General features: G+C 38.5%; 2 protein-coding genes across 4 annotated transcripts in view; both read left to right on the plus strand.

Moving 5' to 3' along the window:
- Positions 1-443: 443 nt before the first annotated feature.
- On the plus strand, positions 444-6,620 carry leprotl1 (leptin receptor overlapping transcript like 1). The gene is made up of 4 exons (XM_032527261.1): positions 444-591; positions 1,285-1,360; positions 2,584-2,770; positions 3,838-6,620. Exons 1-4 carry the CDS (start codon positions 576-578, stop codon positions 3,952-3,954), a joined length of 396 nt encoding a protein of 131 aa, XP_032383152.1. The 5' UTR covers positions 444-575; the 3' UTR covers positions 3,955-6,620.
- A 3,614-nt stretch (positions 6,621-10,234) lies between these two features.
- The window catches only part of LOC116696361 (uncharacterized), a 15,048-nt gene continuing 12,895 nt past the window's right edge, over positions 10,235-12,387 (plus strand). The window contains exons 1-2 of one of the 3 annotated variants that reach the window (XM_032527259.1): positions 10,235-10,550; positions 12,081-12,235. In XM_032527259.1, the coding sequence (XP_032383150.1) occupies positions 10,460-10,550; positions 12,081-12,235 (246 nt within the window). In that variant the 5' untranslated portion in view covers positions 10,235-10,459. Of the gene's footprint in view, positions 10,551-12,077; positions 12,236-12,387 lie in introns of all 3 variants that reach the window. The other 2 variants (XM_032527257.1, XM_032527256.1) reach the window with 2 other exon arrangements.

The following is a 12,387-nucleotide window of genomic DNA, read 5'->3' on the forward strand; positions in this document are numbered from 1 at the left end:
TTAATCAATTTTGATCCTGATTTCAATTTTGGCCCCTAAGGATAACAAAAAAAATTTAATTGAGATTTTTTTTTTTGCAGATTACATTTCGCAAGTAAACTCTTTTTTGTCTGTGTTCTGATGGAGGATCAAAAACGTTCAAAGGCAAAAGTATTAATGGAAATTTCCCAGTTTAAGGTGTTTTCACTGATGATTTGTTTAACTGTTTTTTACTGTACTTTAGGTACAATAAATGCAACATGTTTCCAAAAGTCAATGAATAATCAAGTTAAATAATCGAGGCCTCTCCATCCATCCATCCATCCATCCATCCATCCATCCATCCATCCATCCATCCATCCATCCATCCATCCATCCATCCATCCATCCATCCATCCATCCATCCATCCATCCATCCATCCATCCATCCATCCATCCATCCATCCATCCATCCATCCATCCGACATTTCTGGTAGCACTGGAAGGCAGCACGACAGGCAGGATTGGAGGTTCGTTCGGACTCGGTCAAACTCGACAGCCGAAGAGGGGGGCACTGTTGTCATTCGTCAGGGCTGTCGAGCTTTTGTCCAGGAGAAATGGCTGGGATTAAAGGTAAGACATTTCCACTTTTAATTTACTTCAGAAAGCCTCTGAATTCCAGTTTAGTTTATATAACCTTATTCTAAAGACATTTGGACGCGTTTGTCACGTCCAGCTAGCTAACGCTAATGTGAAGTAGTCAGTCGCAGGGCCAATACAGTCGTTAGCATTATATAGCTAGCTAGCTGAATAGCCTTCCTTCCCTGGGCTAGAAGCAGCCGGTATTTAGTGCTCACAATTTACTGCATAATAACGTTAGTTGACGCACTGCAGCCATGTAACGTTACATTTTAACACCGAATTTAATGCCATTCCCTTTTATAGTATAATAACGCTGTAATTACAGTTATAATGCCAATGTTAGCTGCACCTGAACTTCAGTAACATTAACGTTAATCACAGTCGCTGATTGAGATGCTGTGCTTTTTGCAAGTGAGTTGGAATTATTGCTGTTAACAAGCAACCACGCTGACTGTATTGCTTTCAGAGTTTAACATGATGCCCTAATAGCATGGCTTAGATTTCAAATGTCGCTGTTACACGTGAAATCAGCTGATTCATCACATGGTAGCTAACGTTACAGTAGCCAGGGGCCCTGCTGCTACGATGTGATTGTTGAGGGTCTTGGGATTCACACGTAAAGAATTAGCGAGAAGCTATGTGATATTTCCCATAATGATATCAGCTCCTCTGTTTCTCTTGTAGCTCTCATCAGCCTGTCTTTTGGAGGGGCCATTGGCCTCATGTTCCTCATGCTAGGATGTGCCCTCCCTGTGTACGAGTAAGTACCACCATCACACACACACACACGCACACACACACACACACACACACACACACACACACACACACACACACACACACACACACATACACACACACAAACACACCATGTGAGCATGATATTGAGTGTGTGAGGGACACTTGGCACTCAGATGCACATTGGCTGATCCCATCACAGGTTTAGGGTTTTAGAAATGTGAATGCAGATCTGGATTAACCTGCTTTGGGGCTCCCTAACCCGCCACATGAGACAAAGACGTGTGTAAAATAACCTACCTATTACCCGATCAGTGACTTTTGTTTAGTATTTCATGGTGCAGTATTAAATGCGCTCCTGGTTTATTTGTGGTATGGTAATTTGAACATCATTTTCAGAGCAGTGACATAACATTTTCCAAGATGATTGAAAAAATAATATAGCAATATAAGGGTTATTTCTGTAAGTGAATGAACAACAGTCTCATCCACACTGCTTTTCTGTTTTTCATGGATGTGACTAGGTAAATAGCTGAGAAACTGGCCCCATTCTTAATCTTGTAAACAAAGCTCTGATCGGTTGACTGTTTCTCAAACCAGTTGAAACTGCAGCCATTTGGCAAAACACCAGAATCCTATTTGAATTCAAAGATCTGAAACCAGGCTAACATGTAAGCATAATGTCGGCTGAAATAACGACGGTCTAAGTGTGGTTGGTTGGATACAGCTGATTTGCCTATTCAAAACAACTCTGACAAGGTTCCAGTCCCAACATGATACCTGGAGCTACAGCCTAAGATTTGCTTCTTGTAATTTAATCTCATTTACATTTAAGCCATTTTCATTATATTAAACTTCAGCCTCAGTCCGGCAGAATGCAGGGCAATAAGGCTGTACATCTATTAGTGATATTTATTAGTAAAGTCTGACTGATATTATCAACCAATTGGAGCTTATAAATCGGTGTCTGTGTAATTTTTTACATTTTGTGTTGTTGGTTACTAACAGTAAGGTTTACTGTTTAAAACTCACTGTTAAGTTTAACTGTTCAACTCTATAATAGCCAAATGTAAAAGAGACCTTGTTTAGGTAAAAAAAAATAAAAAATAGGTATTAGGTTGTAGAAATGCAGCTCTTCATAAAATACACTAGTGAAGAAAGATAATGTACTGAGTTTAGTCCTTACGCCTTCAATTCACTTGACTGCATCGCTTCACGTGAGTATTTATCTCTCTCTCTTTGCAGCAAATACTGGCCTTTGTTCCTCCTCTTCTTCTACATCCTCTCTCCCATCCCTTACTGCATCTCACGGCGGGTGGTCGACGACACAGACTCGGCCAGTAACGCCTGCAAAGAGCTGGCCATCTTCCTCACGACGGGCATCGTCATCTCAGCCTTCGGCCTGCCCATCATCTTCGCAAGAGCTGAAGTAGTAAGTCACAGAAGCTTCTTAGTGCAGTTTACAGTAATGTCAAGAAAATGTAAACAGATTTGTAGTAAAATTATTTTAAAAGCTACATATCTGTTCAACCTATAACAACAAATGCAAAATGTAACATCAAAACCACATTATATAGTTTTGCTTCTTGGAAAAATGGTAATTGAAAGCATACATAGAGTAGAATGTCACCACACAAAGCCACCTGTCCTCTCATTAGAAACCTTAATCTGTCAGTTTTTGTAAAACACTGAGTATCGCTTGCTGGCTCAATTTTGACACCAGGAACTTGAGAAACTCAAAATAAGTCACTTTTTTCCTCATGTTTTGTCTCCCCCAACAACATCCTGTTTTACAAGAGCCTGATTTATTTACAGAACCAAAAACACAACCTGATACTAACTAAGTCTGGAAAGTACAAAATAAAATTATATATTAGAAAGTATAAAGTGTATTAAGTAAATGCAAAGCCTGATATAACGTGTTCCTCTGTGCCATAGAGCTCCATTGCTCCAAAAACTAGTATACACATCAGTGAGCCACAGTGTTGCATGTTCCTTTTTTGCCATGAACACAAACACTGAAGTTTATTTTGACAAAATCCCACATACACGGTCCTGCTGCCCTGAATACTCACTAGAGCACCAAATGTGGATTAAACCACAGCTGAAAAGAATCCCCAACAAATGCACTGTCCTCCTGTTTCAGTAATGTTTGCTAAAAAGTACACTGACCTCTTGTTTTAGGGAAATTATTTGTCCTTTTTGGGCTCCAGCAGCCGGCAGTTTGATTGGTTAAAATGACCACATAGCAGAGGAGCTGACAGGGCAGACAGATGTACCAGCTGCAGGAGGACATGATTAGCATTTAGCTAGTGGCTGCTGTTAATGTGTCATCCCACTGTGTTTCCTGAATATACAACTGTAGAGCAGCATGTGGAAGCGATTCTGTGAAACTGTTGCTGCTGACACCCGCTAGAGTTTGGCCTAAATATGCACTGCAGCCTGGCAGCGTGTACAGCAGCATTTGTTAACCTGAATTATTAATGCTTTGGTTTACAGATTGCCTGGGGGGCGTGTGCGCTCGTGCTAACGGGTAACATAGTCATCTTTGGGACCATCCTGGGCTTCTTCATGGTCTTTGGATCCAACGACGACTTCAGTTGGCAGCAGTGGTAAAACAGCAGAGGGAGGGGGACCTTAGTCGGAACTGTTCTTATTAGCGTTACAATTATTATTATGGTATTACTGTTTGGTTCTTCTTGTTGTTGTTATTTATATGATGACTGCCCATCCATAGACTCACACCAAACCAGTGCAATACTTTGTTTTTCTTCTTCTTTTTTTGTACCGCCTGCATCATATTGAACTGACACAAGTGGGATGGAAAATGCTGACTTTCAGTTGGATTTTTACTCCTTTTAGTTATGCTCGTTTGACTTCTGTGTTTTAGAATTTTTCTCAATTTGTGTGTTTCATTTTGAGCATTGTAGGCTGATGAACGCAACATGAACTGCTTATTTTATGTGTGTAAAAACATGTTACAATTGATCCAGTTGAATGTGGAACAAGGCCTAAAATGTCTTGGCTCCTTTCTTTATTTAGTAGACACTCTGAAAAGCTCTGGAAGAAGCTTTCTCCACACTGACTGTACAGATTGAGGTACATTTCCAGGCAAAGTGCTGAGTTGAGTGTAAATCAGCAGAATTCTGATCGTAGATCTGCCCATTCAAGCTCAGATTTCACCACTCGGGATGAGCAAAAGCTCTGTTTTCCATTTGGCTCGAGTCTTATTAGATTGAAACTGTGTCTATTTTTTCTCACAGAAGGTGAAAATTTAGCTGATAGCATGCAGACTTTTAATAAGCTTTCTGCTAATGTAATGCTACCAGCGCTAAGCTGTGAAAGTCTAGAAGATCAGTGTGTGTTTGTGAAAGAACTGGGCTGTTACTGCCACCAACCCTTCTCATCATTCGAACCATGTTATTAATCATGTATGTTTCTTTTTGGTTCCATGTTGGAAATATGTAATATGTTAGCTCTTCAATTTATTTAATGTCTGCAATCCAAGAAAGTCATTTACCATCACTTAAAGTAAGGAGACGGTGTTCATGAGAGGCAGAGTGTTTGTTTCCTCTCTGAACTTAGAGGCTAGGATTTATCCAAACACAGCAGAGATCAAATTAAACCGACTTGGGTGTCACCTAGATGCAGGCTGCTTATTCACTCTTATTTAACCTCACTCTAAGGGTAAGCGCCGCCGTGTCAGGTCAAGAAAGCATGACAAGCCTTTAGTAGTCGCCAGTTAGCGCAGGATTACCTTGGCAAGGCCTGGTCAGTCACTAACAACCCCTAAGCTTTAAAATGTGATTCCTTCAAAAAAAAATCTTAGTGTCAATGTATTTTTCTTTAGAAGCACATTAGGTCCAGATTTGGTCACATTTTCTGGCACCAGCATTTCCATGATAAAAAGTTATTTTACACAGTTATGTTTTATGATCTGTTTTGAAGTGTATCTATGTTCTCCGGCCTGCATGAAGGAAATATGTGAATTGGGTTGTGGAATCTGTCGGCAGCTTACAGCCTGCAGTCAGTCAGGTGTGGCGCTCCTGTTTAACTGCATTAGTGGTAGCTAAACAAGGAGTTTAGCATCTGCTGCCTCGTAAAGCACTGGTGCGTTGAGTGTTGAATGTTTCCTTTTTAGATGTTGATTTTAATTCCGTTTTTCGGGGGTTTTGTGGATGGTTCAGTTAGAAAATGTGCCCTCTGGAAGAGCCAAAACACATTTTTAATTTTTTTAATAATTTAAAAAAACACAAATTATGTGTTATAGGCCAACCCAGCATGTACTTTTACCATGGGTTTCCATACACAGCCGATTTCCATTCAACATCTAAGACATGCTCTTAAGTAAATTAACACTCATAATATCCACACTTTCTGACCCACGTTCAGAATCCCTTCTCCCACCAGATTTTAAAATCACACATATAAAAAAAGAAAAGAAATAGTTTGGGGAAAATGCTTGTTTGCTTTTCTTTTATGAGTTAGATTAAAGATTGACACCACTCTTATATGTGTGTGCTAATGGAGCTGTAGACGGGATTAGCCTATTTTAGCATAAAGACTGGAAGTAGGGGGAGACAGCTCTTAAATCACCTCTAAAAGTAATTATTGAACACATTGTATCTTGTTTTTTTAATCTCTTTGCAAATATAGAAAAACTTGACAAAATGACATTGCTGGGTAGATGGATTTGTGTGCTTTCACTATTAACTGTTGGATAAACTGTGTTTAGAAATAGTCATAGCGCATTTCTCCCTCTAAAACCACCATTTGTCCTTTTTATATCTCTGTCTGTGTGAGGATGAAACAAACAAGATGCAACGTGTTAATCAGTGAACTTTGTTGATAGGTGTTTTTTTTTTTTTTTTATTATTAATATGGCTGCTTACACCTGCCTCCAGTCTTTATGCTAAGCTAATCACCTCCCGGTTACAGCCCAATACTTAAAGCACAGCCATTAGAATATCTGTCTTCTCATCTAAGTCACATTAACAGCTACAATTTACAAAGACTAACATAAAGTGAAAATCACAAGTTGCCCACAGTATTTCCTACATCAGTTAAAAAATACTATGGGAAGAGAAAAGCATTGGACATCACCAGAGGGAATCCACGGCTAAAAATACAAATTAACATCTGGGTTTTAGCACAGGAAATTGGTATTACGAACATTAACATTTCTTTTGTCTGTCTCGTGACTCTTCCAGAGACCACAACCTCAGTGAAGGCACTGATTGTATTAAAATCACCATAAGAATGACAGCGTTTTAGTTCCAGTTAAAAAAATTACTTACTGAATATTGAAAACTACTGACATAATTTGTGCATATTGTTATGTAACACCACTTTTAATCTAATTGAACATGCTCTGAACAGTAGATTTATCCACTGGTGGGGGTGTCTCTCCCCGATGTGAGTCGAGTGCATAACGCTAACGGATCTGGATCTGGCAAACGTTTTAGCTATTTATGATCGTTTGATTGCTAACGTTTGCTCAAAACGCCATTCAAGTGACAGCCTTTGTTGTGTTTCATTGCTAACTTGTAGCCAGCAGTGAACAAACTTAGTTATGTAGGTCCATTTTTACTGTACTGACATTACAGAAGTCCCTCATTAGCAGGTTCTTGTAGGCTACTTCGGCCTCTAATCTAGAACTGACATCAGGGATCATGCCGTGAAAATGTGATACTTTACGCTAAATAATAAATTACTGCTATGTAATGTATCTCATTATTCTGTGGCTAACGGCAAAACAGATCTGCGTGAAGTCTGTTATTGTCGCTAAGTGACGCATGCGCAACTCACTTCTGCACTCGACTTACATCGGGAAGTGACAGGGGTCTGTAAGTCAGTCTTTGGTATATCAAGCACGGTAACTCCATATGGTTCCTGAGGCGTGAACGTCTGTATGACACTGTATGAATCATAAGCTCCATTTGTGACTTTCTGGCTCTCTGTTTCGTAGTTTGACGTTAAAACTCCCCGACGTAACAGACTCTGTTGTGTAGCTGTGGGATGGTTTTCTCTGTGTTTCTGTTTTAAGAGAAATGCTACGCTTTGTTTCTCACAGATTTGGGAGGATATTGTATTTATTTATTTTAACGCCATTTTCTATTTACTACTTTTCTGATCAAGAAGCAGAAGTCAGCATGGTGGATTTATTATGTTTTTTTTTTGTTTTTTTTAATAAACGCCATTTTTGAACATCCTCTCCTTTAAATGACTACAAATGTGTTTACTTTGCTGGAAAGACTGGATCAGATAAACACATAGACTCACTCATTTTACAAGGCTTTACAGGAAATACGCTGAACTAATATTACTGCGTGGCCTAGTTAGTTTGTCTTGTTGCAGTACTCAGTGCCCTAAGGAGACTCAATTTTTACTAGAAAAAAAACGGAGTCAAAACATCTCATTGTGTAATGTAGAAGGAGGCCATTTTAAACATAGACAGTGATGATTTTCATGAATTCGAAATCTTTCATATTAAAGGGAAGTCAAGTACTGAAATCACCAGTGTAGTGGATGATTTTACTGCACGTACAGCCCAATTTGATCTCAACCGATAACAACTCCAATCTTTTTGTGAAAACAAACACACAGAACCATACAAAGTAATTAATTCTTTCCTGACTGTAGACTGGGGGGAGTAGCCGTGCTGTGTCTCTCTCTGCTGGCATCACATTTGATAGTATATAATTATTAGGCGCAACATGCAAAGTCTCGTACAATCAGACACAGTCAACATATTTTGAGCTAAAATAAGAGTAAGATGAGTGAGATGGCAGTGTCCCATTTATAGACATAGCTAGCACCCACGAGCAGCAACTTCATACTTAGAAGTGAGAATATTTCAAAAGTAACTTCTGTAATCTTCTGTGTGGCCTCTTGCTCTGTCTGGGGGATGTCACCAAAACCTTAAAGAAATACAGTACTTCATTTACAAAATCAAAACTTAAGTTATTAAATGACTAAATAACTTAAACAACCCACACAGTCTTCTAAATCTGTTATCTTAATGATTGGCAATAAGTAGAATTATGAATCTGCATCTAGATCTGCATTTGCATTACAGCACACAGTGACTGTCAGTGGTGGAGGTTACTATTCAGATCCTTTACTTAAGTACAATAATACTCTGTTACAACTAAAAAGTCCTGCATTAAGGATGTCACTTAAGCAAAGTATAACCAGAAAAAGTATCCAAAGTATTCAATGCAAAAAAATGTCCCCTGTGACTGTTAAACTATTATATTTTATATTATTATATTGGTATTATTAATGCAATAATGTAAAAGTGGGATCTTACGGTTGTAGCAAATGTTTTACTGTTTTATAAACGACTGATAATGATAATTTTCATTATGGATTATTTTGCTGCTTATTTTCTTCTATAGTCGATTGATTGGTTTGTAAACATTCTGAAAACTAGTGAGAAATGCCAATCACAAGTTCTAAAGTGACACCTTGACAAAATGATGTAAGTAATGCTGTCAAATAAGTGTAGTAAAATAAAAAGTACAATAATTCCCTCTGAAATTTAGAAAGGTAGAGGTAGAAGAAGAAAGTGTCATGAAAAGTAGAGTACAAGTAAATATGAATCACGATTGTTTAGCTTAGAATTGATATCACGATTCTTTGCCACGATTATTTTCTCACAAAGTGTAATGTTTATTGCAGACATGTACCATGACAAAACAAAACAAAATGGCAGTACCAAACATTGATTTTTTGATTTGCACCTATAGCACATTGCTCATCACCACAAGCCTGTAAACACAGAGGCTTCAATGAAGGGAAGTGAGAGCACTTTAAAACCTATTTTATACAGTTTATGTTTAAAACTCGCAGAAGAAAGTAGTTGCAATTGTGATGCAGTCGGCTCGTAAATTTAAATGAGAATCAAATTCATTAAAAAATAAATGAATAAAAAAGTTATTAAACTTTTTTATCGCGAACTGGGGTGAATCGAGATCGCGACTTTATAACGATTAATTGTGCAAGCCTACTTCAAATTTGTACTTACAGTACTGGAGTACATGTGCAAATGTACCACTGGTGACACACAATCATAGGATGCATATATCAGACTTCTTTAAATGGGTGGAGTAGGATTAGGTACAGTATCTCATGAGAAATTTGCACACAAAAAAAAGTTTACCATTATATTCTACATGCCAACTACTAACACACAATACTAACATGTTTGATACTGTACATCAGTTCTTATTAAATTCCAAAGGTGTTTTCCTCCATAAAATCCCTTACGCAATCCTATAGTATAATAGAACCAACTGGAGGCTGCTGCTATAAAGATGTCTGCCTGCTAGATGCAACATGCCCGACTTGCCTAACTCGATGCCTTGGGGGAAGAATTTTAAAAATAAAATTTGCATTTAACTCAGATCAAACCTTCAATTTGTGCACGAAACAAATCATAGTTTTCCTATTTATTCAAACAGTGAGCCAGATGGCAAACAAAACATCAGGTCTGAACATGCACGCACGCACGCACGCACGCACGCACGCACGCACGCACGCACGCACACACTCTCAAAGTCAAGTCAAAGTCAAAGTCTGCTTTATTGTCAATTTCTTCACATGTCAAGACATACAAAGAGATCGAAATTGCGTTTCCCTCTATCCCACGGTGTAGACAAGACATATTTTAACAATTAGGTCACAGACAAACATAACATTCAAGTAAACAATATAAAAAGTGAAATAAGAGGGCACATACAATGAAGAAAATAAGAGCAGCAAAATTTGAGTTGAAATGGCAGTTGTGCATACAGTAACACACACACACACCCACACAAACCACCACACACCCCACCCCCACACACACACACACACACACACACACACACACACACACACACACACACACGCAGCACGCCTCGCCTCCATGTTATGAGAACAGCAGCTTGGATTAATGCTTAAACTTGCCCTCCGTAGGTGTGACTGTCTATACAGGGAGAGTGAAAAATGGCAAGAAATGTGCACACGGTCTCCTATCATGACCATGGGAGACACACCTGCCCTGCCCTAAGGATCATGGGAAGGTGGAACAAGCTTTAGAGTGGAATTGGAGAGAGCAGTTCAAACACCGGCGAGCATGAGGAGGTTTTTCCGAGCACAAAGGGACGAAGACTACAGTCAGATCCAGTATCTGACGGCCAAGTGCACCCGCTTGGCTTATGACAAAGGTAACTCATTTGACCTCTGAGAACAGAGTTACACATTTACATTTCAGAGCCATTACTGGTTCTGTCTAGTCTTAACTGCCAATGAAATCTATTTTTGTCTGTTATATGTTTTCGTCTCCTCAGTTCACAGTTGTATTAATTGCATTTCAGGCACCAATTAGTGCAAATTCAGAAATTCTGATGAATACCAGAGTAATGCAATCTAATGTCAATCAAAGTGTAATTTATGACACATAGTACTGTGGTGTCTAAGAGTTCATACTTTCTCTTATTTACATTTATGTAATGCATTAGTTTGATGTTCATATTTGGTTTCATGCCATAAAATGAACCACAGATTCATGTTACATGCTTAAGAAGCAAGATTAACCTGTGAGAATTCCTTCCCGCATCATCCATAGTAGATAATAGAACAAGCTTCAAAGGTCATGACTTGAAAGTGAACTATGCCTCATTGTCTGTAAAAGTGTGTCATTTACTGCTATGATATTGTCAGGGTTAATGGTGAGGAGAAAACAGATAACAGAATTATCAAATGAAAACAATTACGATATGCCACAGTGACAGTACGCCATTACCACTGAAGTAATCAGATTAGGTTTGAGCACCATAAGTGAAACATGTCTGAAGGAATACAGGTATTACATATTTTTTTAAGAGGCCTAAAGTGAAAGTATTTGACTAGAGAAAGACAAAGTCAGACAAAGCTGTAGTTTTCCTATTTATTCAAGCAGTGAGCCAGCTGGCAACCAAACACATCAGGTCTGACGACACACATACATTTTAGAGTTATATTGCACATATTTGCTATAGTATCTTTTACATATTTTTATAATAGTTATTCTATATTTATGTTTATAACTGTTGAAAATTCCATGCAATGGCAATACATGTGATTGTGATTCTATTAAATATCAAGGACTGGATTACAAATTTTGGAAACAGAATCAAATTTGCACACATGCCACCTTAAGATACATATTTCTAAATAAGAATGTCGTTTCTGCTTGTCAAGAATGTCTTTGTTAAGGGTTACATTTTAGGTACCAGTTAGGTACCAACACAAAATGTAAAAACATTTTGAAATCTTTATCAACCTCTGCTGATGACGACGGTTGGATGATAGACTGTAGCCACAGTATGTATGTTTTGGACACTAAAGTGAGAAATGAGGACGGCCATAGAGCTGAGTTCCAATGTAAATATGTGTAATACGTATTAGGGACACATAAGTCCATGATGAGGTGAAGGGAGTGGGAAAAACTCCAGTGAAGGAGAAAGTGTTTCAATGCCAGAGATGTCAACAGCTGACAGACTCCTCCATTTAAAGTGTTATCGTTTAAAACATTATGGTTAATTTATGCTGTGATGCATGAGCAGTAAAAAAATAAAACAGCAACATACTTTTTCATTAAAACACTTCCAAGTGGCACACATTCAGCAGATATTCCGTTTTAATGAAAATGGTCTACACAGCAGTGGTTTAGCAGCCCAAATGTGACTTGGGTCTGTTGTTTGTGGCTGCAGCAGTGCTCGACAGGGAGTTCCTGATGTCCAGAGACAGGGAGAGGAAGCTGCAGAATGATCTGGAAGCTGCGACCGCTCGACTCCTCCACCAGCAGCAGCTGAACATGGAGCTCAGGATGAGAGAGGAGCAACTCATCAGCAGGATCCACCAGCAACAGGTGAGCAGATTAGGATTTAAAAGAAATAATCAAATTTTTTTTGAGTTTTTGTTTTTGAGCATTTTAGCATATTCCAGCTCATTGTTTTGGTTATAAAGAAACTTTACTGTTTAGGTTCAGTGATGTTTTTATTTAACTGCCACAAAAAAAAA

This window comes from Etheostoma spectabile, chromosome 10, assembly GCF_008692095.1.
Source record: "Etheostoma spectabile isolate EspeVRDwgs_2016 chromosome 10, UIUC_Espe_1.0, whole genome shotgun sequence".
NCBI lineage: Eukaryota > Metazoa > Chordata > Actinopteri > Perciformes > Percidae > Etheostoma > Etheostoma spectabile.

Coding starts and splice junctions, on each gene's coding strand:
- leprotl1 (XM_032527261.1), top strand. Junction 1,361..2,583: donor TGTGCCCTCCCTGTGTACGA/GTAAGTACCACC, acceptor CTCTCTTTGCAG/CAAATACTGGCCTTTGTTCC. Junction 2,771..3,837: donor TCTTCGCAAGAGCTGAAGTA/GTAAGTCACAGA, acceptor TTTGGTTTACAG/ATTGCCTGGGGGGCGTGTGC.